The following is a 27,260-nucleotide window of genomic DNA, read 5'->3' on the forward strand; positions in this document are numbered from 1 at the left end:
CAGCCCGACCTCCGGAGGGCACTGGGGCGAGCCGGGCCCCGCCCACCGCCCCGCCCCCGCCTCCCGCGGCCCCGCCCCCACCCCAGGCTCCTCCCCTTCCTGCCGGCCGGCTCCCCGCGGCCGCCCGCCGCGCCCGGAGCGCGGCCCACTGCTCCCCTCGGCTGCCCCGCCCGCCGGCCGCCCCGCCCCCCCGCGCGGGCGGCCCGAAAACCCGGAGCGCGGGAGCGCGGCTCGGCCGGGCCGGGCGGCCGCACTGGGCATGCTCAGTAGCCGGGGCAGGTTTTTCGGTCGCAAGTAGGAAGCTTTTTGCACTACACCGGAGAGGGGGAGCCGCGGAGCCAGCGCGCCGCCGTGCACCGCCGCCGCGCCCGCCCCAGCCCGGCCCGGCCCCGCGGCGGCGCGATGAGCCCGAGCCCGAGCCGGCCCGCCGGGGAGTGAGCGCGGCGCGGAGGGCGCGTTGCGCAGCTGCTCCTGCGCACAACCCGGCCGGCGGCCCGCACCGGCAGGAGTGAGCGCCGGTCCGCGCCCGCCCGGCGCCGGAGCCGAGCGGAGCAGGAAGCGCAGGCCACGCAGGGACCCAACTGAAACAAAGTGTCGGCCGCCGGCTGCGCGGCGCCTCGCCGGCCCTGCCCCGCGCCCCCCGCTCCGCCGCCCACCATGGCCTCCGAGGAGCTGTACGAGGTACCTCCCCTCCCCCCGGCCCGCCGCCCCGCCCGGCCCCCGCCCGACGGCCGGCCCGCCGCCCCCTCCCCCCCGGCCGCAGTTTGCTGGACGGAAGCGCGTGCGCCCGGGCCCGGCGGCGGCGCCCGAGTTGCGGGGCCGGGGGTCCCGGCCGCGGGGCAGGAGCGCTGAGGCGAGCGACTTGCTCAGACGGAGCCAAAGTGCCCGCGGCGAGGCGGTGGGTGCGGAGCCCGCGGCGCCGCCGGGCGGGGTCCGTGGGCGGCAAGGGGGCGCTTTCCTGGCCGTTCGGCGGAGCGCTCTGGGGAGGGTTTGCCTCCGGTTTTGGGGGGGGCGAGAGGAAGGGTGCAACTGTCTCCCGACTCTGCTGCTGGCCTGAGCGATGCACAACATCGCACCGAGAAGGCTAAGCGTTGACCACATGCTTTAATTAGGTTAGCATTGTGGCCGGAGCCAGGAAATTTAAATTTAACGCTGATACACCGTCATTCATTTGCGCCGCAGCGGTGCGAGTGAGAAAGGGCACTCTCGGAACTCTTGAGTTGTGGGCGATCGGTCCGCCAGCTTCGACTTCAAGTGGTGCGGTTATCAGTTTGGGTCTTGAGGCACATTTTGTGCGCCTCGATGTAACTTCTTGACGTGTTGGGAAGTCGACTTCCTGGGAGTACAGAAGCTTGGAAGGCTCCCTGTTCTTTTGGACAAATGGTTCTTCTGTTGCGTATACGTATTTGTAAATAGGTCTTCGTAAGAGACTAAAATTGCATTACTCTTGATTTACCTCTTGGATGCGTTTAGGGACCTGGGTGTTTAGGGACTTAAGGAAGCGTCTGTAAAGAGTAGAGCCCCTTGGCCCCTGTGAACCCTTAATAAGAACCAGGTGAGCCTTCTGAGGGGTCTTCTCTTGTGGGTATGTTATCGCCGTTGGCACAGAATGGAGCTCTGTTGCCAACAGTGATAGCCTTCTAGCAACTTTTTGTCGCTTTTTTTTAAAGCAAGTTTTTGTTGCTTTAAAAGCAAGTGTTCGTAAAAGTTCTCAAGAGGAGGCTGCCTTCTGGAGAATCAATGGTAAGGTTGTTGGCCTCCCCTTACATTGTACGTGGTCAGTGTACCTTAGCTGGCACTGAAAATGTTCCATTCTGTTCAACCATTTCACACGTTAGCTGTGCCCTACTGTATTCAAGATACTATCTTGGGTCATTTGGGTACTAAAGGGAAAAAAAAACCTCCCTGTTCTCAAGAAGCTTCCCTTCTAAAAAGGAAAGTGTTGTGTTCGGGAAAGGCCCAGAAGTAGAGGCTAAGGCACGCAGTTGGGAAAGTACATAGTGTGAGAGCATGAGGGATTTTGGTTTCTACATTAGACTGTTCTTTGAGAGTTGAGGCTTGAGTATTCACTCTTCATTCATTTTTGTGATCATAAATACATAATCAGTCAACTTGTTCCATTAGTGTGTGGGTGAGGGTAGCACCTTATACATAGGTTGTATCTCATGTGTAAAAAATTATTCTGAAGACAACACTTTTACCACCAGTGCATTATGAACTAAATTTAGTTCTTTGCTTACTGTATATCTTCAGGTTTTCCCTTCTCCCGGCAGCATCCATTTATAAGTCACATTTTGTACAGAGTTTGTGTTCATTCATTGTGTTATTGAATGCCTACCCTGTGGAGGGTCCGTCGGGAGCTAGGGAGGGATGAGGGACGGGAATGGTGCATGCCCTCAAAGAGCATCTGTTGGAAGAACTAAGTACATTGCAGAAAAATGACACACCTGCACAACTGAACTCTTGATTCTGAGTTTTAGTTTTGGAAAAAAGTGTTATAAGCGTAGAGTTGGGGTGACCGTAAATAGTGTGGTCAGTGTATTTCAAGGTGAATTTTCTCACTTCTCCTTTACTTGTAGGCACCACTGTGACTATATGAGGATTGAAAGTTGATATTTGAAAGTTCTGCATAGCGATTGAGGGCCTGGATTTGGAGTCAGAAAACCTAGTTATTGAAATCCAACCCTGTCACCTTGAGCAAATTAACCTTGAAAGCTCAGTGTCCCCATCTGTAAAATTGGGATCAAAGCTTACCTCATAGAGCTGTGACGTTTAAATGAAAAAAACATGGAAAGCATACCTGCGGTTCCCAGAGAGAACACTCAGAAAGTGGTGGTTATTATTGTGTTCTGCCTGATCTAACATGCCTCCTGGAGGCCTGGATTTGCTTCTAAAGGTATAGAATTGTACTGTTGTAATCAAGGCAGTATTATTTGTGAGGCAGAAATGATAGTAGTCGTAAGTAAGCGCTGCGTCTGACTGGCAGCTTGTCTCGGGGGGCGGGGGGGGTGGGGGTTCGGGAGCACTAAGGTATGTTAGTAGCCGGGTCCTGGGGCATGAGTTGCCTGGTTTTGTCCAGTTCTGCCTAAATCGAAGGAGAAGTTTCATGTTTGGCCTCCGACTCCACAATTCCAGAGGGATATTCTGGCAGAGGAGGAAGTTCAACATCTTGCTTTTTGAAGTAACTGGGCGTGGTAAGAGCGCGGGGCTGCCGTAGCCCCGTGAACTTGGGCGAGTTACCTGATTGCGAAGCCTTTGTTTTCTCACCTAAAAAGAAATGAGATCTCCAACACTTAGCATGGTTCCTGGTATGTGGTGATAGGTCCTTAGTAAATGTTTAAGTGCTTACTGTAACTGTGCCTTGTGAATAAAAAAATAAGGGAGCAGAGCCTAGAGAAGATGGGATGGAGCTTTAGCCTCCCAAAATTGCAAGAACTACTCTTCGTTGAAGGACAGAATTGATTTACCCCCTGCATCGCCAGCAGCTGGGATCAGGGAAGACAGGTTTTTTAAATTTACCCATGCTCTGAACTTTCTAGTTTTCACAAAAAAAACAAGCATCCTTTACATCAGGGGTCCACGAACTTCACGTAAAGGACCAGATAGTTATTAATAGTTGAGACCTTGCAGGCCAGGCAGTCTGTTACCACTGCTGAGCTTTGCTTTTGTTGCCCAGAAGCAGTCATCGGCCGTGCCCTACAGGAGCGAGCGCCATGCTCCAGTAGAGCTGTTTATGGACGGCAGAATTCAAATTCCGTGTCATTTTTACACGTGATGAAATAGTCTTCCTCTTTAAAAAAAAAATCACTTAAAAATGTGAAAAACAGTCTTAGCCCATGGATTCTACAGAAACAGGCAGTGGGCTGGATTTGTCCTCCAGGTCTTAGTTTGCTAGCCTCTGCTTTAGATGATCAGCTGTTCTGGAGCTGAGTTTTCTGCTGGGGTTGGGCGTATGGAGGGTGGGATGTGGAGTAGTTAAAGGCCTTCTAGCTCCAATCCTAGCTCTAGACTTAGAGCCAGACGTTGTGGATTCCACTCTTCCCTTCTGTGTTGGGAAGGGAAGAGCTGTATGTCTTAAGTAACTCTCTCCTGAACTCCCTCATCTGTAAAATGGGAATGATAATCACTGCTTCAAAGAATTGTGAATCCTGAATGACATTAGCACGTCAAAGCAGTTTAGAGTTGATAAAACGCTATAGCCAGGTGTTAAGTGGTTACGTTTACCCTACGAAACATCTTTATTTTCCATTCTTAAAGGAAAAGGAAAAACCACGCTGTGCTCAAACCCTGAAACCAAACCTTTTTTCCTTTGATTATATTGATTATATCACCAAAGGAGAGAAAAGATCAAAAGGATCTTAACCTATCTAGTGGCCAAATAACCACCAGAAGAGTGAGTTCATGTGCTTTGAGAAAGGAATCTAATACAATGAAAGCAGCGTTCTTGTTTATCTTAACCATTCCTTTCTCTCAGCGGGTGTGGGGTTTTTTCCCCCTGAGAACTACTGTAGTAGCTTAATTTAAAATTCAGGAAGATCCCAGTGATCTTGTCTTGGCCTTCTGAGAAAATATTTATCCAACACATGCATGTTTCAGGCAATCAAAAATGGAAGTAAGCTTTTAAGAATGAAATTACACCTGGCTTATAAAACGTGTCTTCAAGTTGATTGGTTTGGAAGGATAATCAGGATTTGGGGGAAATTTAAGTCTTTCGGATCTTTCTCCTTAATTTGGGATGAGATTGCACCTCTCCCGCATACCTCAGGAATTTTAGTTGTAAGTCAGATCCGCACGTGTGGTCCAGATGCAAGTCACAAAGATGAGGAGACACCGTGACTGTTGGTCAAGACGGACCAGCATCTGCCGTGTGTGGTTAGCTGGCTCTTGAGATTGACATCCCCCAAAATAAGAAAGCAGAAAGCGTTATTTGACTGCTGGGATTGATTGTGTGGTAGTAGAGTCACGTGTGTGTGTGGGTGGGCGGGGTGTGTTTTGAACATTAACACACTCTCTTAAATGTGAATTGCGGAGAATACTCCTGCCTGAGCAGGAGTGTGGAGACATCACCTGTGCTTTTCCTTTGAATTTGCTTCCAGGTCCTGTGTACTCGAGTAAGTTTTTCTCTTCTTGCTGTGATACCTAAGAATCATTTAAACTTTTCCTCATGCTCCGTAATGATTTTAACCATTGGATGTATTTTCATGGGGTATTGGAAGTACTTCATTCAATTCTATGTATCTGAGCTGCACAGAGCCGGTCTAAGTCGAGTTTCTGTGAATAAGAAGTCATCATTTGTATATTGTGTGTATCTGTAGGCACATAGCATCATTGCGGGTTCTGTTAAGATAGAATACATGCAGATTCTGGGGCCCAGACCATGAGCTTGTAGTTTTCAGTGTTTGGATGGAGACAGGAATCTCTGCTTCAGAAAGCTTCTTTCTGGAATGTGGGTGGAGTTAGGAGCCTCTGGATTGCACTGGTCTGTTTGCGACAACACTGAGGGGCCGGGATGTGCCTTTGAAGAAGTCGAGCTCCAGGTGTACCAGACAAGTCCTTTGCGGGCCCGTTGACCGTTGCCGGTGTTTAACTGAGTCATTCCAGGAAGGGAGCATTAAAAACACTCGGTAGTTAGGTATAAGGGCTGTTTCTGGAATGTCTGTTTGCTATCTTCATCGTATGGTGCGCTTGTCCACCAGATTGTAAGATTGGTGCGTACAGTTTTTAAAACTAGGATCTTTTTTCTGGTCATTAATTTCCACAGTTCACATTTTTCAATAGTTGCATAATTGTTGAATTATTCAATACATTTTAATGAAAGAGTGAATTAAATGAATGACTTACCTCCAGTTTCCCCTCCCCCAGACGTGACGCCCAGCACTTAGTCCCTCATCCACATTTGTGGTTTTAATGCGAGGATGGGGAGAACTTCCAACTGTACTGTTTCCCACACCAACTTAATTCTCTCCAGCTTTTTAAGCCGGTCAAGGCCTGGGAGGCCCCTGTTCTCTGGGGAGTGTGGGAAAGGTCTTTTGCTTTGTGTGAAAATTTGTTCAAGTAATAAGAGTGTTTTTTGGGGGGAGAGGATCAGCAGCTTTCCTCTGTTTCTCGGGGGGAATCTGTGACCCCAAAAGTATTAAACTTGTTCTTGAGACCTTTGAGCTAAGCCTTGGGTTTCACTACCCTTCACTGATGACTTTGACATTGTTTTTGCCAAACTCAGCTCTGCTTCAGCCAGAGCCTGTGGTGAAACTGTGTTCAAACCTCGCTGATCGGGCTTGGAAGATGCATGCTAGTTGTAGTGTTTAAGTGGCTCTTCTTGAAATTCTGCATACGTACAGCCTCAGGTTAATATTTTAGCTCCACTTCTGACAGTGCCAGGACTTGAGATACTTTAAATCTGATCCACCCCTGAATTTGCATGCTATTATTTTCCAGTGTTAATCAGCATCCGTGCAAAAACCCTCGCAAAGTAGAGCATTATTCTTGCATACAGACAGTATTTCTTTAGCTTTGCCTGTGTCTTTACCAGTTTCTTTGATCGTCAGTCTTCTATCTCAGAACTTCCTTCTGGGATTCTTTTTTTTTTTTCCCTTAAGTATGTCCTTTAGACATTTCTTTAGGGAGGGGTTGTTGGTGGAAAAGTCTCTAGTTTTTTGATTACCTGGAAAGGCCTTTCTTTTGCCCCCATTTTTGATAAATAGATTTGATTCCAAATAAAGCTAGTTACTTGGTTGTTTTTGTTCAGCATTTTGAAGCTATCATTCCGTTGTCCTCTGGCTTCCCCGTTATTCTTGAGGAGGCTGTCAGCGTGGAGGTCTGTCTTCTGTCTCTGGTGGCTTTGGGATCCCTTCTTTGACTTTGGTGTTCTCTAGTCCTGTTACAGTGTATCTCTGTGTGACTTTCTTTTTGTTAATAATCTTGGTATGTGTTGTGCTTCTCTTGTGGATTTGTGCCTTGCCAGTTGTAAAAGACTGTTGGCCATCTTACCATCAGATCCCGCTGTGCTTCTAAACTCTCCCTCTGGAATTCCAAGGAGGCACTTATTAGATCTCCTCATCCTCCCCCTCTTGTTGCCATTTCCTTGTTTCTGTTTTGTTTGCATTCTGGGTATTTCCTTGGATCTCACTTCTACTTCACTAATGAGCTGTGTCTAATCCACTCTTTAACTCATCCATTGAGTTTTTAATTTCAACAATTATATTTTTTTACTTCTAAATATTCTGGGTACCCCTGCCCCCAACCTGTTAGTCTGTGGCTTGCTTTCTTCATCTTTGATGTTTGTCTGTTTTTAAGATTGACTCATTCATTACGGTTGGATTGGAGGAGTTACTGGGGCATTTGGATGTTTTCCTTGCTTCCTGCAAGCCCAATGAAGTGCTAAGAATTACATTTTATTGAAGATCTGTTATTTTGCAGTGACAGTGCCCTTTGGAACCTTGTTTGCTTTTTTTGCCAGAATCTGAAGAAACGTGTTGAATTGGAATTTGTGGTATCGTGACTAGGGATCAAGGGCTTGAGCCGATGCTTGAGATTTACCTAAAGATACTGAGAATGCAAATAAAGTGTAAACTAGATTTCAGGGGAACTGTTTATGAAAATGGATATAATAGTTACAACAAATGCTTGTGAAGCAAAACGTTCAACATCTTCTTTCTGCCCGCCCTGATATATAGGCATGTCTTGTCTAACTTTCCTTTGCCTGAGGTTGGCCTGTTCAGTTGGTCTGGGCTAGTGAAGCCATAGTTGTTGGCCTAACTTGGTCCACACCTACACACCTCATCCCTCCTCTGTACCTTTGTGTTGCCATTTTTTCAGTACATGGTGGTTTCCCCAGCTTGCCAGCCTCAGTGTCGGTCCTCATTCAGGACCTCATCAGAGCTCACTGTTAGCAGGAATCCTCCCCTTCAAACTCCATGTGACTAATTGCCTCTCTGTTTTGCATTATAATAATTTGTACTTGCTTATTTATTACTTTTTCTAGGTATTAAATAATATATTTTCTCCGGGAAAGGTCGGCTACCTATTTTTTGGTTGATTGTAGTGCCTAATCTGAGGACGTGAATGTGGTGAGCAGTCAATAATTGCTGACTTTTAACTGAAATACAAATATTATAGTGACTGGAGTTGCATTATTTGAAATTATACCATATATGTGAGAATTGTGCATTTAGGTATCTTGTTTGAAAAGCCATATGGTGTTTTGGAGGAAAGTTATTTCTAAACTTGATACAAATTATTTGGAGGAAAATTGTGTTCCTGGAAAGAGTATTTGAACTGTTGGCCGCAGCATTTTTTATGTTTACCCGCTGGTGAAAAGTGGGGTGGGGGGATGTCTAACAATAGTGTTCACTAGTTGGAGAAGTCAGCTCAGTATACTTAGGAAATGTCTTCACTCTTTGTCTGTCTCCGTTTATAACGGTCTCTGCCATGTGACATCCTCAAGAGGTTGGTAGTTTCCAGTGTTTGTTGGATGAAGCCCCCCAGTGTTGGTGGCAGGTCATGAATGTCTCTGGTTAAAATGTTACCATTTTTCATCAGTAGGTTACTGTTTAGGATTTCAGTGCATCCCAGAGTTGCAGGCAGAAGCATGTCTTATCTTAGCATGTAACTGATCTGGAAGCTTCAGCTGTTCAGAATATGTGAGAACCAAGACAGAAAAAGTCCTCTTGGCTGTAAAAAGTTGTCACACCCCATACGCACTGAACACTCTGGGTCTCTCTTGGAGACCGTTTGCCTGTATTTTCGGCGTGACGTGCTTGGAGTATACGGCTTCCTTAGCTTGTTAGAAGCAGATATCTGGTAAGGGAAAGGGAGCCGCCGCAGGGAGGTGAGCTGACATTAGTAAGTTTGCTCGTGAGATGAGCGGAACTGGGAAGCTGGGGACGGCACCTCCAGGTCATGGATACTAGGGGCTCCTGAGTCCCCTCAAGCTTGTGAAGGGCATGTTTACAAAGTGGAAAACGGTATGTTGAAAAGAGCTATCAAAAATGATTTGTAAAAAGTTTTGGGATATAAGTGGCAAAGCTCAGTTTAATTTTATGGTTTTCCAGAGTTTCCAGAGGAGAGCGAGCAAGTGTCCTCATAGGGGGATGGAGGGGGAGTGGGGGGTTACAGCCTGGCCTGTCTCTGAATCCTGGTACCCTGAAACCTCTGTGGAGCTAACCGCGTACTGCAGAGAATGATCTGTGGTTTGACACGAAGTGTTTTAAGAGTGATCACCAGTTAACACTGCTCCGTGAATCTTTGGGTCAGGTTGATGCTTCAGGAAGTTGGTGTCTTCGTACAATTCTTCATCCCCTGCTGGGTATGTCCCCCTCAGCCCGCCGGGTTAAGAGCAGGGACTTGCCCTGTCATCTTCCATGATGACGCTGGGTAAAGGAAGGATTAGGTAGGTGATTTGCTGAAATGTAAATGAGAATATTTGAATTGCGTTATTGATGAAAATTTTTGGAAAACCTTGTTTCAGTCATTGTTTTTACCATTGAAGTTTAAAGAGATTGATTTTCTATCTGAAGTCGTCTCACTGCTGGGTGTTGAAGAGAAGGCGCAGGAGCTGTTTCTATCTCAGGTCTGCCGCCTGCTTCTCCGCTTAGCAGAGCGATGGTGCTGGTCCTTGGTCGGTCATGGGAGCACGTGGAGGGGCCTGTCTGCTTCCTGCTCCTCCCAACCCACGGGCTGGGCCAGAGCCCCCTAGAAAACATCCTGTCTTCCGGGCATCTCCAGCCTTCATTCCTCTCTCCCTCCCGGATTTCCTGTCCCTTCGTCCAGCTTGGTCCCTCCAGCCTGATTTCCGTCCTCCGCCAGGTGCCCTTTGAGCCGAGGCTTCCTTCATCCCATTTGGTCTCTGGACCCGGCTTCTCTGCTGGCTTGTTGCTCTGCTCAAAGCTCTGGGAAGGAGCGTCCGGCTGCCCCGTTGGCTCACCTTGCCTTTCATCTGTGCGCTTCAGAGGGAACTCCCCGGGCTGCCTGACACCTCCGACACCTGCGGTGGCGCCGAGCCGGCTCTCCAGCTCTCGGCCAGCGTAACGGGCCCCTGGCTTTGTCCTCTGACTTCCCTCCCTCGTGCAGGTGTGCTTTTGAACTCAGAGCACCAGGTAAAGGGCTATGTTGTGAGCATTTTTAAGGAAGGAGAGGCGTGTGTAGTGGCAGGGGTGCTACCTAGAACAGGACGTGTATCGCCTCTTCCAGAAAAAGTCTCCAGAATTATTTTACGTGCCACCATTCGGCACCACTAGCTTCAGCTCATAAGTGAGCTTTCTGAGAACGTTTTGATTAAATTGAGAGGCACAGATCGAAAAGTGTATCCCCAGGGGAAACAGTCCCTCCGAAGTAGGTCCAGGTTGGCGCCGATTACAAATGATGAGGCTGCGATGATTTCGTAGAAAGAGCGGAAGATGGTGGAAATGAGATCTTGTCACTTGTGTGCGCGCACGTGTGTGTGGGTGTGCGCGCGCGTGTGTGGGTGTGCGTGCGCGTGTGTGTGGGCGTGCGCGTGCGTTCACCTTGGCGGGAGGTTCCGCTGACCCAGGAACCGGGTCAAGATCAACAGGGGAGAGACTGGTGGTGGTGAGTGGGCGGCTTCACGGCAGTGCCCCCCCCAGCTCTGTCCGGAGGATGACCTGGGAGAGAGAAAGACCGGAACCACCCGTGGCTGGGTGGGGTGCGCGAAGGGCTGTTCCCAAATCCAGGTCTCACGGGCCGATCCCACCAAAAGGAAAGCTCAGCCCTCGGGCCCTTTGCTTGGCTCATTTCTGCTGCAGTAGAGGGTCGTGTCTTGGAGTTCAGTTGACTTCCTAAGAAGGCTTCTCTAGAGTGGAGCTCCGCTCGGGGAGGCGTGCCCCCTGAGTGCTGGAGGAGGGACCCTGGAGAGAGTCAGGATGCTCGTGTGGCCCCGCAGGCGGCTGAGACCTCTTGCTGCCCCCTGACTCGCGTCTCATTCCCCAGCCGGGGGTCGGGGCTGGGAACAAAACCGAGGTGGAAATTCCCATCCCTCCTGTGATTGCGCCACCTTCCACCTCTCTGCAGTGTGACCGTGTTTCTCTGCGCTCCTGCCATCCTACGGGGCGCCGCTCCCACGCCCACCTGTGAGGCCCACTCTCGGGGAGGAGGGATCTGGCTGTGTCCCCCACCCTCCTGGAGGAGCTGCCCCGTGCCGGGCACCATCGCCGGGCCGCGTGAGGTCGGCTAGAGCCCTGGGTGCTCTCTGAAGCCGCGTGGAGGCCCAGCGGAAGTGAAGGCTGCCTTCCCTTTTGCTGCGGGAATAGCGAGGCATCACCCCTTGTCGGAAGCTCCTTTGGTTTTCAGTTAGGCTTCTCACCTTGGTAGCATCCCGGGTCGCGGAAGATGCCGGGGCCACACCTCCCCACGGTCTCGCTTGCTGGCGCAGCTCTGTGACCTGGCGGCCTCGGGCACCTCTGAATCCCCGGGGGCAGGAACTGCAGAGATTCAAACTAAAGCACCTGCTGCCTAAGGAGAAAGGGTCTTGAGAGCCGTGTGCAGGGGCTCGTCCGCCTCTGAGGAGACGTGTGTATCACAGGCTCCCGGCCCCGAAGATGGTTGTAGGGTTAATGATCGAAAACTTTTGTTTGTTTTCTCTCTCTGTCTTGCATTTTTGTTCTTCTCTGACTCTGGGTTGGGGAAGTGAGATTCTGTTGCTGTGTTTTCCACCTCCTTGCGCTCCTCTGCCACTCGTCTCATCCCACCCCCACCCCCTGTTTTGATGCCCTCCGTCATATGATACGGAATTGAACTTTTCTCAAAAGTTTAATGAAAAAACCAAGCGAACGATAGAATCCTTCTGTCTTTCCAAAACAAATCAACTTTCGATCTATAAACTAAGCTACTCTTGTATTCGTCCTCCCTTCCCTTTTCCCTATAGCTCGTTTGTCTTTGGTAGAAAATGGATTTGTCACTCCTGCTGAACTTCATCAGTTTAGGATGGACGTGTCATTCAGTCGGGTTTTTGCTTGTATATTATGTGTAAGACGTTAGTAATGATACAGAAGAGCAACAAACATGTAGGAAGATTTACTCTCCTAGTTTCGATTTATGTTAGCATATATGTTAGCAAGAGTTATTGAGGAGCTATTTAGTAAACATTCTTAAGTGAGTTATGTGTCTGTTAAACATGGCATTAGAAAAATTTCCTGAAGCAAGTTTATGACCGAACCTTTTTATAAATTTATTTATTTATTTATTTTTGGCTGTGTTGGGTCTTCATTTCTGTGTGAGGGCTTTCTCTAGTTGCGGCGAGCGGGGGCCACTCACTATCGCGGCCTCTCTTGTTGCGGAGCACAGGCTCCAGACGCGCAGGCTCAGTAGTGGTGGCTCACGGGCCCAGTTGCTCTGCGGCATGTGGGATCTTCCCAGACCAGGGCTCGAACCCGTGTCCCCTGCATTGGCAGGCAGACTCTCAACCACTGCGCTACCAGGGAAGCCCAATGACCATACCTTTTAAACATGAAGATTGCTTAAACCTTAAAAAAAACCCTTTTAAGTTTTGAGGAGCAATTAATAATGATGTGACAATAGTGTATTTGAGTATATGTAGGTGACCTTTCACATGCTTTATAAAGGGTTCTCAGAGTCCAGGAGGCATTACCTCGGTGGGTTAGGGTTAATGCTAAGGTGTTCGAGATGCTCTTCTATACACACTAACACCTTAACCAGGGAAAAAGAAAGAGCGACCCACTGATTGTTCTTGCTAGAGCTATAAGGGTTTCTTAAACTCTTTGTAGTGTAAGTTAACAGGTGATGGTAGTTCAGTTACAGAAACAAGCAGGATCCTCATCTGCCTTTTCTTCCATGGTCTCCATCCTTGGGATCACTAAGCAGACATAGAGAAGATGTGACTAAAACAATGACATTTTCTCATGTAGCTTGTGGGAGCTCACAGTAATTACCTGTAATTTTAAGGTAGCCAGTAGATTTCCTGTGCACAGCAGCCTAGAAATCTTTTGTATGAACCTAAAAATGAGTGACTAATTATAGGGTAGAAAATGAATCAGCTTCGTATGAGATCAAGCAAATTCGCAAGGAGCCGTGAACTTAATGCGTCAACACAGATAACAATTTTTGACTGTCACCAAAGACTTTAGGTTAAACAGGTGGCTATAATGAAGCACAAAACATTGATGAAAAGAGAAGAAAGATCAGAGATTCCATTTGTCAAAATTTTGTCCAAAAGAGATTTTGAAAGTTTGTACAAAGATGATGAATATAAATGATTTGACATTTACTATGATTTTTTTTCTTTAAGAAATAGAACAAACTAAAACATGTTTGGGGGCTTCCCTGGTGGCACAGTGGTTAAGAATCCGCCTGCCAATGCAGGAGACACGGGTTCGAGCCCTGGTCCGGGAGGATCCCACATGCCGCGGAGCAGCTAAGCCCGTGTGCCACAACTACTGAGCCTGCGCTCTAGAGCCCGTGAGCCACAAGTGCTGAGCCCGCGTGCTGCAACTGCTGAAGCCCGCACGCCTAGAGCCTGTGCTCCGCAACAAGAGAAGCCATCGCAATGAGAAGTCCGTGCACCGCAACGAAGAGTAACCCGTGCTCGCCGCAACTAGAGAAAGCCCGCGCACAGCAACGAAGACCCAACACAGCCAAAAATAAATAGATAAATAAAAACCAAAAATAAAACCAAAAAAAAAACATGTTTGGAGAGTATATTAAAGGGAAAGACAAGTCCAATACAAACATTAAAAGTCTGCCGTGCAGTAGCCAGCATTACCATCCCAAAGAACCAAGGAAGCACCAGCGTCAAAGAAAGCAGCCTGTTGTTTTGTCACCAGTAGCATCGTTCATCATATGACCGATTTCTCAGGGTCGAGTAGATTTAGCAGGTGTAAAGTAGGAAGTCTGAGAATCAGTGAGATGCAGAGGGAGCAAACCCGAGGCCTGGTGACGGACTCTTTATCAGGACACTTCATTTTGTTTGTGGGAAACCATATTTGATGTACACCATATCATCAACTTAACTCACTAGACTGTATAGTTTTGAATTACCCTGATTCATTCCCAAATTCATTTTTGTGAATTTTTGGCACCATGGGGTATATTCAAAAGACTGTGAGCGCAATCCTAAAAGAGGAGAAAGTTCTGAGAATGTTTTGTGTTTTCAACAGCCTCTTTGAAGTAAAGAGTTTAGCCTTTTAAGGTCACTTCTTGAACCAGCTGACATCCACTTGGCAGGCAGGTGCTTTGAATTTCATGGTCTCATCACCTTACTTGTGGTTTGTATGTAAAGGCCCTATATGCATGTTTATTGAGGAAAGAAGATGGAAGTCAAAAAAGAAAAAAAAAAAAAGGTCAAAAAAAGAAAAAGAAGTCATCTGCTGCTCTAGCACCCAGATTAACTACCACAAGCCAAGGCCTATCATTCGGGACAGCTTTGTGCATAAATATCGGTAGAAGAGTAGATTATACAGGTCACAGTTATTTCATAAAAATAGAATTATATCCATGCTGTTTAACAGAAGACACATAGAAGTTAACACTGAAAGAATTGTGGAGTGTTCTATAAAAACCTTTTTTATTTATTGGTCCATTTTTTTTTTTGCGTTTTTCTTGATTTGTTGGAGTTCTTTGTAATCGATGCTAATCTTTGTTATTCATCTTGCAAATGTTTTCTCATCTGTGTTGTATCCTCTTCATTAAAGATTTTAAAATCTGTAACACAATTACATATTTCACCCACCAAATTAATGAAAATTTACCTTTTAATGCAGTCTTATTTTCCTCGTTTCTCGTTTAGGAAGTCCTTCCTACACCAAGATCATTATCTTCTATCTCTTCATCCAAAAGTTTTGCTTCTAACGGTAGCAAAAACCTGCCGTTTGTTTTTCTGGTATGAAGTTGGGATCTGATTTGTTTTTTAACTGGATAATCTGCTGTCACCATTTGTTAAAATAGTCGCTCTCTCCCCTTCCCGTTTGCCCCTCTGCCATACGTGAAGTTTTCATTTACGTGTGTGGGTCAGTTTCTTCTGCTCACCTGGTGTTTGTCTTTTCTTGGTCACACACCACACTGTTGTCATCAGTATGGCTTTGTAATAAGTCTTGGAAACTTGCCCTGTCAGGTGTCTCGATCTTGTTCTCTTTTTCTGGAAGATGGCTCAGCTGTTCTTCGTGGTGCGTTCTTCCGCTTCCACGCTGGGCTTGGGTTGATGCTGTGTTGCATTCACGGGTTACTCTGTGGCCCTGGAGATGCAGCAGTGGAGCTGACAGATAAAAGTCCTGCCCAAGGAGCTTAGATTCTCGTGGTGGCAGCAGGCTAAGTGGGATACAGCTAGTGGCTTGGGGGTGTGGGTTAGTTTTATGTAAATTGTCAGAGAAAGCCTCACTGATAAGGTGACATTTGGGACTTGAAAGCAAAGGAATGCCCCCAGAGGTTGGCGTGTTCTTAGCGAGTTTGGGCAGCAGCAAGGAGGCTGTTGTGTCTGGAAACAGAGAGGGATGGTCCCTGAGGTCAGGGTGGTAGTGGGATCTAGGCAGGCCGTTTGTGGGTATGCTGAATACTCCGAGTTTTATTTTTACTGAGATGGAAAGCCATTGGAGGAGTGACATAATCAAAATAAAATTTTTAAAGGGTTGTGCTGGATGCTATGTGAAGAACAAACCGTGGCAGGACTAGGAAGGAAGCTGGGAGATTGGTCAGGAGGCTGGCAGAATAACTCGGGCAAAAGATGTTGGTGTTTGAAACCCGGGTGGCGGGATGATGGAGTAGTGAGGAGTGACTGCACTTGGGGTCTGTTTTGAAGGTGGGGCTGAACAGGATTTACGTGTGGATTGGATACTGGATGTGACGGAAGGAGAAGAAATGGAAAGAACGTGGGGTTTTCAGGCTCGAGTCACCAGAAGAATGGGATTGGCCAATTATTCAGACAGGTGTGACTGCTTAGGGCTCAGCTTTGGTTTTTATCGCGGGGGAGGGCTGGGGGGGTGGATAAGTAGGAGTTGGGCTTTAGACGTGTTAAGTTCGAGATGCCTTTTCGACATCAGGTGGCGGTGTGGGCAGGCAGGGTCTAAAAGTTTAGAGTTTAGGGCATATGCTTCGGCGGGAGATGTCTGTATGTGCGTGGTTTTTAAAACCGGGGAAGGATGGAGTCATCCAGGGACTAAGTGTAGGTAGAGAAGAGATGTGAAGGTTAGATCGCGCGGACATTCTTATATAGAACTTGAGACGAGATGAAGATGCAGTAAAAGAAGAGGCGTGGCCAGGAAAATAGGAGCAAGGGAGAGTGGTGCCCTGGAAGCAGGTGACGAACATTTCAAGAAGGAGGGAATGACTCACTGTGTTCTGTGCTGTCATGGGGACCTAGAATTGACCACTAGATATGGCAGCAGCTGTTTGGGGGCGTGGGCTCGTGAGAGCATGGGAAAAGAGGAATTGGAGGTGATGACTGTAGGCAGTTCTCAGGACCAGTTTTTCGAAAAGAGAACCAGGAGGGCGAGGTAGGCTCCAGTGTTTGTTTGCTTTAAGATAGGGGAAATTATAGTATGTCGTGTGATGCTGGGAGAAAGCTAATAGGAAGGGGAAATTAATGAATCAGGAGAGAGAGGGAGGGAGGGCAGGAGCTCGAATGGGATCCTCTCCCCCTCTCCCCACCTTTTGGTTCTTCAGTATGTTTTGCTACTCACTTTTTAAAAGTTTTTCACAGTCTTTCTTAGATTTATTCCCAGAAGCTATAGTTTATTGTTGCTCTTGTTAGAGAGATCTCTTTAAAGTTATATTTTCTAACTAGTTAATACTTGTGCACAGGAAGGCTGTTTATGCTTGATTTAGCAACCTTGTCCAAACTATTTTGGTTGAAAATTCATAGATTCTTTTGGGTTTATATGTAGATAACTATATCTTGTGCAAATAGGTGAGATTATGTTTTTTTCCTCTTCACATTCATACCTGTTACTTTATCACTTTGGCTGGGACCATTTGGTACGATGTTGAATATCAGTTACTAACAACAAGCATTTTTTTAAAAAATTTATTTGTTTTATTTATTTTTGGCTGCGTTAGGTCTTCGTTGCTGCGTGCGGGCTTTCTCTAGTTGTGGCGAGCGGGGGCTACTCTTCGTTGCAGTGCACAGGCTTCTCATTGCGGTGGCTTCTCTTGTTGCGGAGCACGGACTCTAGGTGCGCGGGCTTCAGTAGTTGTGGCACACGGGCTCAGTAGTTGTGGCTCGCAGGCTCTAGAGCTCAGGCTCAGTAGTTGTGGCGCACGGGCTTAGCTGCTCCGCGGCATGTGGGATCTTGCCGGACCAGGGCTCGAACCCGTGTCTCCTGCATTGGCAGGCGGGTTCTTAACCACTGCACCACCAGGGAAGCCCCCAAGCATTCTTATTTCATTTTTAATTCTGAAAGTTCTATAAAATTTTATTATTAAGTAAAAGCTGTAGATAGTTGCTAAGGTACCTTTGTTTAAAAAATATTTATTTTTGGCCGCGCCACGCCTTGGTTGCAGCATGCGGGATCTAGTTCCCTGACCAGGGATCGAACCTGGGCCCCTGCATTGGGAGCGCGGAGTCTTACCCCCTGGACCACTAGGGAAGTCCTGCTAAGATATTGTTTTAAAGTTAAAGTTCTGTTATTTCTGGTTAAAGTTCTCTTATTTCTAGCATGTGAGGAGTTCTTAATCCTGAATGGTTAACGAATTGTATGGGATGTGCTTTCTGCATTCATTAGAGATTGTCATTTTACTCCCTCTTTCCTTTTAATATTTTAATGTAATATATTAATATATCATCTGATGTTAAGCCATCCTTGCATTTCTGGGATAAACCCTACTTAGTCACAGTGTATTATTGCGTACATTGTTAAATTCTTTTCATAATCAGGCTTATAATAGTTGAAAAGGTAACCAACTTAATATTTTTTCCTATTATGGAACAGTTGCAGAATCCCTGGATTTTCTGTGTTTTGATTTTCTGTTTCTGAAGATTTTGTTTCACTTGCCTATAAAATCTTCTGGACTTCTGTTTCCTTTTAAGGTAGGAGAGGAGCTATTTGATTATTTATTAGAGAATTACCTTGTGTTTCTTTATCGGTGTTTTCTATTTCTTAAGTCAATTGTGGCCTAAAGTTTTTTATATTAGAGTATTTTAGGATATTTAAAAACCTATACTGGATCTATGATTATATACCTTTAACATGCCTTTTGGTTTTTTGTGCCTTTTTCCTTACAGATATTTTATCTCATTTGATTCTTTGGAAGAATCAGTTTTTTATTTTACTGATTCTTTATATCTTTGCTTTCTACTTTATTTCTTGCTCTTTATTTCCTTCTGCCCTCTTGACATTATCTGGTTCTTTTCCTAGCTTACTGAGTTGAATAACTCATCTGTTCTTTAATGAAGGCTGTAAAATTACCTTGTAAATACAGCTTTAGCCACATCATATACGTTTGCTTTATTTTTTAAATCTTCAGTATCTTTAAATTTTTCTTTGTTTATTTAAAATAAATTCACTTATTTTTTTGATTAGGATATTTATTCATATGTTTTAAAATCCAAAAAGTATTAAAAATATTTACAGCCACAAGGATTTTGTCTTTTTGTTTTTGAGTACTTAAATGTACTTAAATTTAAATATTTTTAAGGTGAAAATCTTTTTCTTTACTATGTATCTTCTAATTGAATTACACCATGGCCAGGGAATGGTCTTTATGAAACCTTAATTCTGGAGGTTTCCTCTTATGATCTTGCAAAAGGGTTTATTTTGGGATTTAGAGTTCATCTTTGCTGTTTATCCTTTTCTTATTTATTTATTTTTCAATTGTCTGTTGGTCTGAGAGATTTTTCTTTATGGATTGGGTATTTATTCTTTTGCTGGTTGGAAGATATAGATTCTTTGTCTGACCTTGTGGTTGCCATTAATTTCTTTAGATTCTACTTAACTGTTAATCTGAATGATCAAATCATTCAGTGATTTCTTCTGAAATGTGACAGGGACATAAGTGTTATTTACCTTTTGAGTATATCTACTCCCTGTGTCTTATGCTTATTGAGCATATTTCTATTCTTTTTAATGTACCAGGAATGGGATATGTATTTAATAGTTAATTAAGTTTTATATGTCTTCCTTGAGGACATAACAAGGATATAGCTCACCATTAATTCTTCACTGAAATCTCCAACCTCACTTCCACTAGGTCAAGATTATTTTCTAGTATTTGTTTTATCTTTCAGAAATAAGCCAACAATTTTTTTTTTTTAATCACAGGTTATTTAAATTTTCTAACTTCACATTTGAATGCTCGTTTCACTTATCCCTTTCATTCTGTGTGGGCTGACTTTTGCTCCTGAACTGCACCTTACTTTCTTTGCTTTTCTATTTTCTTTTTTGAGATATAATTGAGATACCATAGAATTCCTCTTTTTAAAACATACAGTTCCATGGTTTTTAGTATGTTTACAAAACTGTACTTTTACCATTATCTAATTTCAGAACATTTCCGCACCTCAGAAAGAAACTCCTTACCCATTGAGTGTCAGTCTGCACCCCTGGCAAGCACTAAATCTACTTTCTCTATGAATTTGTCTATACTGCACACTTCATATAAATGGAATTATACGATATATGGTCTTTGTGTCTGACTTCTTTTCTAATATGCTAATAATTTAGCATAATGTTTTCATGGGTCATCCACGTTGTAGAATGTATCAGTACATTATTTCTTTTTATGGCTGAATAATATTCCATTTTGTGACTAGACCACATTTTGACTATTCATTGATTGATGGATATTTGAGTTGTTTCTATTTTGGTGTGTGTTATGAGTAATGAACATTTATATAGAAGTTTTTATGTGGGCATATACTTTCAGTTCTCTTGAGTATATATTTAGGAGTCGGTTTTTATTACATCTTTAAATGATTATTTTAGTAAGGATTTGAGATAGTAAATTCTTGATATTTATATGTCTAAAGGTAATCTTACTATCATATTGTCACTGTTAATGGCTTTTTAGCTGGGTATAAATTTTATTGGTTGACAGTTAAGATTTATTAGCTTTGCAGCTGATGAAAAAAAATCTGCCCCTCTTTATAAGTCATCTGAGTTTCTGGTAGTTTAAGATTCCTTACCCTTGACAGTTTTGCAGTTTTATTACAGTGGGTCTAAGTGTGGATATGATATACTTTTGATTTGAGGATGTTTGGTCCTTTTAATCTGTGTTAATGCCTTGAGGAATTGTTGTCTCTGTGTTCATAAGGTAAATGGGTCTATAATTTTCTCTCCTGTTTCGTGTCAAGAGATGGTGCTGGTCTCATAAAAGGAGTTAGGAAGCATTCCCTTCTCTTACTTTCTGAAATTGGTTTTGATTCTTTCGTGAATGTTTACTAGAATTTATCAGTGAAACCATCTGGTACTGAAATTTTCTTCTGTTGAGTTAGGTTATGAATTCACTATCTTGAATGGATATGAAGTTATTCAGAGTTGGTATTTCTTCTTGAGTTTTGGTGTTGTGTCTTTAAAGGAATTTACTTTAAAGTATTGGATTCATTGGCAGATGATTGTTTCTCTATTATTCATCTCATTTTGGTTTAATTTGCTTTTCTTTTTAGTTTTATAAGGTGGAAGTTTAGGTCATTGGTTTAAGGCTTTTCTTGTTTTCTAGTAACATTTAATGCTATAAATTTCCTTCAAGCCCTTCTTTAGTATATCCTGCAAAATTTGATATGCTTTCATTTTAATCTAGTTCAAAATATTTTCTAATTTCCCTTGTGATTTCTTTGACCCATGGGTTGTTTAGAATTAGGTTGTTTAATTTTCAGATATTTTAGGTTTCACTAGATGTTTTAATTTTGATCTTTAAATCCCATTGTAGTCAAAACATTTTCTCTAGATTTATTTTTTTTGGAATCTATTTAGACTTGTTTTGTGGCACAGTATTTGATCCATCTTGGTGAATGTTCTTGGTGCACTTAAAAAGGTTATATAATTCTTCAGTTATCAGTGGAATGTTTCATAAATATCAGCTAAATTAGGGTTAATTTGTTATTTGGATCTCCTATATTTGTACTGTTTTTAAAAATCTGGTTTTACCGATTATTGAGGGGTATGTTAGAATCTCCAACTATGAAAATGCATTTGTTTCTTTTCTGTTTTTGTTTCACACATTTTGATGCTCTGTCATTACATGTATGTGTATTTATTATATTGGTATAAGTATACCAATATAGTATTCTGTTGATCTTTTAAAATCATTGTGAAATGTCCCTTTTTGTCTGTAGTAATACTTCTTGAAGTCTACTTTGTTTTATATTAATGTATCCATTCCAGCCTTGGTATATATTTATTCAGCCTTTTAGTTTGTTTCTGTCTTTATAAAGTGCTGCTTTTGAAACTAGAATGTAGTTGGTTCTTGCTTAAAAAAAAAAAAAATCTACCAATCTTTGCCTTTTGATTAGAACATTTAGTCCATTTACATTTAAAGTAATTATTGGCATGGTTGTATTTTAGGTCTACCATTTTGCACTTTTTTAGGAAGAGATTATTGTTTGTCTTTATTCTTCCTTTTTTTGGTTTTCATGTTAGTCAAAGTTTAAAATTTTCACTTTAATTTTGCTGTTGGTTTTCTAGCTATATTTCTTTGCTTTTTGGGGGTGGGGGAGGGCGGTTGCTCTCTAGGGATTACAAGATGCATTTTAGCTTTATCCCAATCTACTTAATATTGGTATTGAATCACCTCAGGTGAAACCCAGAATTTCTTCAATAGTATATTTCAGTTTCCCGCCTCTTACCTTTAGTAGTATTGTCATATGTATTTCATCTAAATAGTTTGTCCTGTAGTATATTTCCATTTCTCCCTCTTATTCTCAGTATTACATTGATTACATTGATATACCTTGTAAACTCATAAGTAGTGTTGTAATTTTTGCTTTAAGCTGTCATCTTTTATAAAGGCTAAGAAATTATATATTACATATATAGTCATCCCTTAGTATCCACTAAGGGATTGGTTGCAGGACCCCCTGTGGATACCAAAATCTGCATATGCTTAAGTTTCTCGTATAAAATGGTGTAGTACTTGCATATAACCTGTGCTCATCCTCCTTAAATCATCTCTTAGATGACTTATATCTAATACAGTGTAAATGCTATGTAAATGGTGGCCAGTGTGTGGCAAATTCAAGTTTTGCCTTTTGGAACTTTCTGGAAATTTTTTTCCCTGAATATTTTCAATCCACTATTGGTCGAATCCATGGATGTGGAACCCGTGAATACAGAGGACCTACTGTACCCACGTAATGACTGTTTCTGGCTTTATTTCTTCCTGTAAACTTCAGTTGCCATGTAGTGTGATTTCCATTCAGACTCAAGAACTTTCTTCAGCATTTCCTGTAGTCAGATCCGCTGGTGATAAATGGTTTTCTATTTGAAAATGTCCTCATTTCACCCTCAATTTTAAAGAACAGTTTTGCTGGATACTAGAATTCTTGGTTGACAGGGTTTTTGTTTTGTTTTGTTTTCCTTTTTCAGCAATTTGAATATTTGGTCCCAGTGTCTTCAGACTTCCATAGTTTCTTAACGAGAAGTCAGTTTATGTTCTTATCATTATTGTTTTTATTTTCCTGCATATAATACATAATTTTTCTTTGGCTGATTTCAAGATTTTATCTTTGACTTTTATCAGTATGACTAAGATGTGTCTTAGTCATTTTATTTGTTTTTATTCTGCTTGAGGTATGTTGAGCATTGGGGGATTTTTCAGATGTTGTGTCTTCAGAAAATTTTTTCCTTTCTCTCATGGGATTCCAGTTAGTGTGCTGCTTCCTGTTGTCACACATCTTTGAAAATTCTATTCATCTTTCGACCATCCATCTCTTTTTCTTTCTTTTCTTCAGATTCTTCTATATTCAAGTTCATTACAGCTGTTAGAAGAAAGCATCAATTTGTTGTTTAGCTAATCTACTGAGTTCATTTTACTGATTGTTCATTTGTTTCTCTGTTGACATTGCTGTATTTGCTTACTCACTGGTATCATATTGTCCTTCAATCCTTTGAGCATATTTTCCAAATTCGTTGAACTGTTTGTTGGCTGCTTTGAAGTCTCTTAAATCCAACATCTGGGCTCACCTGGGGTCAGCTTCTATTGACTGTCTTCTTACTTGCATATGGGTCAGACTTTACTGTGGTTTTGCTTGTCTAGTTGAAAACTGGACATGTTGTAATGACCCTGGACTCTTGTGTTCTTCTGAGGATTATTGGGGTTTTATTGTAGCAGACAGTTAAATGCTTGGAGTCAAACTATAAATTTCGTTTTTACTGTGATAGGTGTCTGCTTATATATATCTGCTCTGTTCTTTTGTCTTTCCACTGATGTTTCTTTACTCTGGCGCCCTGTGCCTGTAAGATTTGGAAGTTGGCCAAGCATCTCAGTAGAAATGGACTTTCTCTCTCCCTGTTCTTGTCTCTTAGGATTTCTCTGGGTTCTAGCTGATCTGCCAGCTTTGGGCTTTGTGCTCTGACGTTTAGAGCCTTCTGCATCCCTGACTGAGCACAGCTGGGAAAGGACATCACATTCATAGATTTGGCTCCATGTTCCTCTTTCAAAAGATTTCTCACTGGTCTCTGACTGCTTTTTTGCCAGGCCGCTGGTGGTTTCCTTTGAGCATGTGTGGTTCAGCTGTCAGCCAGGGGTATCAGCATTTTATGCTCTGAATTTGAGTGTCGCTTCTTCTACAGTTCTGGTGCTGTCTGAAAGCTCTAAATTTCTGGTTGCTTCCCCAACTCTGAACTCTGATACCCGGCACCTTTAGCTGGTAAGGCTCTGGTTTTTCCAGCCACCAATTTTGCAGCCATAGCTTTGGGGGTTGAGCAGTGCCCTCAAGCCAGAAAGCAGTTCTTACACCTTAGGGTTGTAGTTTTTGAGATTTAACCCTTTCCCTGGCTTTTGTAAGCCCTGTCTTTAGGTAGTTGTTTTTTTTTTTCCAATTCATTTTTCATAAATGTTATCTGTGTGTGTTCTCATGACCCCTTCAGTCTTCCTGCCATTACAGAGAATTGACTCTTGGTTTGTTTTGAAGTATTAGGGAACAGTTTATGTGTTTCAAGAGCATGTCTTCCTGTGTGCTTTCATTGCTTGTAGGATCATCCTATTCATCATTCTTTTTTTTTTTTTTTTTGCTTGCAATATGTTTGTATGAGATTCAACCACCATCCTTTTTCTGTTGTTCATTTTTATTTGAAATTAGTCTCTGTTCATTAGGAAGGGGGACGGGTCAGGAGAGGTTTTCTCAAGGCACAGCTCCAGAGCTCCCTCTTCTGTCATATTTGATACATGGCCTTGTCCTTCGTGGCTCTGTCCTGCCATCCTTACCCTTCAGCTTTCACCTGGCTGAAAGCTCCTCTGTCCATTGCCCCAGCTGTCCTCTCCTGCTCAATTTTTAGTCTATCTCCAGCATTTTTCCTTAGTGGAAAGGAGCTTTGCCTGGTTGGTCTCAAGAACTCTTAAGGCCTAGACAGCTCCAGACCCCTGAGACCCGACTGTGGACTCCGTGCTCACCTGTGGATTGAGTGTGCAGAAGTTCCTGCTGCTTCTGGGTGCTGCTCTCGTGGGCCTGCTGTGTTCTCCAGTGGGACCTGCCGATGGTGTTGGCGTTCTCCTGCTTCCATCCGTCCGATGCCCTGTGGCTTCCCTCCTGCACAGATCCTGGTACATCTATCTGAGTCTTGTGGCTTTTGGTGATTTTTCCTGTGGTTTGGGATTTCTTGGCTCTTACTGAAGATTTTGGTATTTTTAGGGCACTGGGGAAGTTGACAACCTCCTGCTGTCCCCGTGCTCCCTTAGTTCCTCCGGTCTTGAGAGAAGGCAGGGCCTTTATTCTGCTTCTAAGGCTGGAATGTGGGTGAGGATTCTCTCCCGTTCTCTCGCCAGCTCCCTCCTACAGCCAAGGTCAGTGAAGACAGACGCGTTTCCTTACTCTGTTCCCTGGTCACCCCTCTGCTTGAGAGTGAAGCCTGGCATCTCGTCTGTACATGTGGGTCTCTGTCCTCACGTCCCACCTCACGGGCTTTGTCTCCTGACCTTGAGATCACCAGGCATCAGTAGGGCATCATCTGGCTTCAGATTTTGCTTATCTTGCTTCATTGTTGGATTTTCATCTTTATATTCTTTTTTTTTTTATAATTATTCGTAACTGAGCACCTTAACACACCAACTTTTTTTTTTTAACTTTGGGTTTATTTATTTACTTATTTATTTATGGCTGTGTTGTGTCTTCGTTTCTGTGCGAGGGCTTTCTCTAGTTGCGGCAAGTGGGGGCCATTCTTTATCGCGGTGCGCGGGCCTCTCATTATCGCGGCCTCTCTTGTTGCGGAGCACAGGCTCCAGATGTGCAGGCTCAGTAATTGTGGCTCACGGGCCTAGTTGCTCCGCGGCATGTGGGATCTTCCCACACCAGGGCTCGAACCCATGTTCCCTGCATTGGCAGGCAGATTCTCAACCACTGTGCCACCAGGGAAGCCCCATCTTTATATTCTTAAAGATTTTCTTACTTGCCCGCTTGTGAGTGATGCATTTTAAAAAGTATTTTAAAAATATCTTTTTTTTTTTTTAATTTTATTTATTTATTTTTGGCTGTGTTGGGTCTTCGTTTCTGTGTGAGGGCTTTCTCCAGTTGCAGCAAGCGGGGGCCACTCTTCATCGCGGTGCACGGGCCTCTCACTATCGTGGCCTCTCTTGTTGTGGAGCACAGGCTCCAGACGCGCAGGCTCAGTAGTTGTGGCTCACGGGCCCAGTTGCTCCGCGGCATGTGGGATCCTCCCAGACCAGGGCTCGAACCCGTGTCCCCTGCATTGGCAGGCAGATTCTCAACCACCGCGCCACCAGGGAAGCCCAAAAATATCTTAACTTAGCTTTGTGTTTCTATGTTTATTGTACTAGAAGGACTTGTTACAGTATTTTGTCCACCATACTGGTGAAAATGAAAATTTCATTTCTTTTTCTTGAAACTTGTCTCTTTTTCCATGACTTGTCTTTCTTGTTGCTTAGCATGCTTTCTTTGCTCTCTTAACCTTTTTAATTTTTGAAATACCTTTGTTCTCTGTGCATGTTCTAAGAGTTTGCCATCGTCTCCTTAGGAAACCAACATAAGTAAGCTCCATAATTTTTGTGAAGCTTGGGTTTTCAGTCACTTAGAGACTCTCAGGTTTAGATAAAGGGGAGAGAAAAAAGCCTAACACTCGTGTTGTTAGTCCTAGGAGAACACAGGTCACTCCCCACATTTCATAGACTCATAGACTATTGCCAAGGACCTTTCTCGCTGTAATAATCTTGCCTGATGCACCGTCTTCCGATGCTACACACGAGGATACAGTAAGTGAGACTAAGAGAGGCTACTGTTGAATTATGACAAAGTGCAAGACTCTAGGACCTTCACTCAGCTATCCTCCCATCCCTGCAAGGCGGGTGGTAATCACCCCCTTTGAGAGCAATTCGTGTTGCAAACACAGACTTGGTCACCCCATCATGCTTCTCCTGGTCAGCGGTCCGAGGGCCCTGGTCCCTGACACCTGCCGCCTCCTCCCAGGAGGAAGCGATGGCTCAAGCTGTTGGATCTGCTCAGATTTTTGTTTTCTCCATGATTAGTCTTAGCGTTACTCTTTCCCCACCCCTGTGAACAGCAAAATAGCCCTCCCTCTGGTCTTTTTCTAGCGTGTTTCTTAGACTTGACACACACACAGGCGGCTGTTGAAAGGGGGAAAAATCTTAGGCTCCTCCCTAGATACATTCTCCATCCCACACCAGTTGTAGCCGACGTCTTTCAGTGGAAAATTAACCCTTAAGAAGAGTAATTAGACTTAATGATTGGATTATTTTTTTTTAGTTCATCACTTAAATGAAAACACAAAATCAGAAAATTCTGTAGAACTATTGGCCCGTTTAGTGTAAATATGTGTTGCATTTCTGTACCTTTATCTTGTGTGTTCCAGGTTACTCTCCATTCTTGTACTTTTTCTACTTTTTTCCCCTTGTTTCCTCTTCATTCTGCAGTTAGTTTCTGCACATCTGACACAGTTTTGCGCGTTGAGTTTAGTTTACATTTGTTTTGAATCCGATAAAAGACGGAGGAATTGTTCCTAGGAGCTCCATGGTTAACAATGCTAGAATAAGGGTTAAATTAAATTTTCACACTGGACAAAAAATTAGGCTAGGCTAGACTAGACGGTGCTTTTGAATGGGAATAATATGTGTAAACCAGCGTCTATCTCAAGACACTAAAACCTATTAATATGCTAATCAGCGAGTGCATTGGCCTT

The 27,260-nt window shown here is 43.9% G+C and overlaps 1 protein-coding gene across 2 annotated transcripts in view; it reads left to right on the forward strand.

Moving 5' to 3' along the window:
- Window positions 1-271: 271 nt before the first annotated feature.
- CDYL (chromodomain Y like) overlaps window positions 272-27,260 on the forward strand; it is a 155,738-nt gene continuing 128,749 nt past the window's right edge. Inside the window, exon 1 of one of the 2 annotated variants that reach the window (XM_036869196.1) lies at window positions 272-681. In XM_036869196.1, coding sequence (XP_036725091.1) covers window positions 658-681 — 24 coding nt within the window. In that variant the 5' untranslated portion in view covers window positions 272-657. Of the gene's footprint in view, window positions 682-1,697; window positions 1,744-27,260 lie in introns of those variants that run through there. The other variant, XM_036869197.1, reaches the window with a different exon arrangement.

This window comes from Balaenoptera musculus, chromosome 11 (genome assembly GCF_009873245.2).
Source record: "Balaenoptera musculus isolate JJ_BM4_2016_0621 chromosome 11, mBalMus1.pri.v3, whole genome shotgun sequence".
Classification (NCBI taxonomy): domain Eukaryota; kingdom Metazoa; phylum Chordata; class Mammalia; order Artiodactyla; family Balaenopteridae; genus Balaenoptera; species Balaenoptera musculus.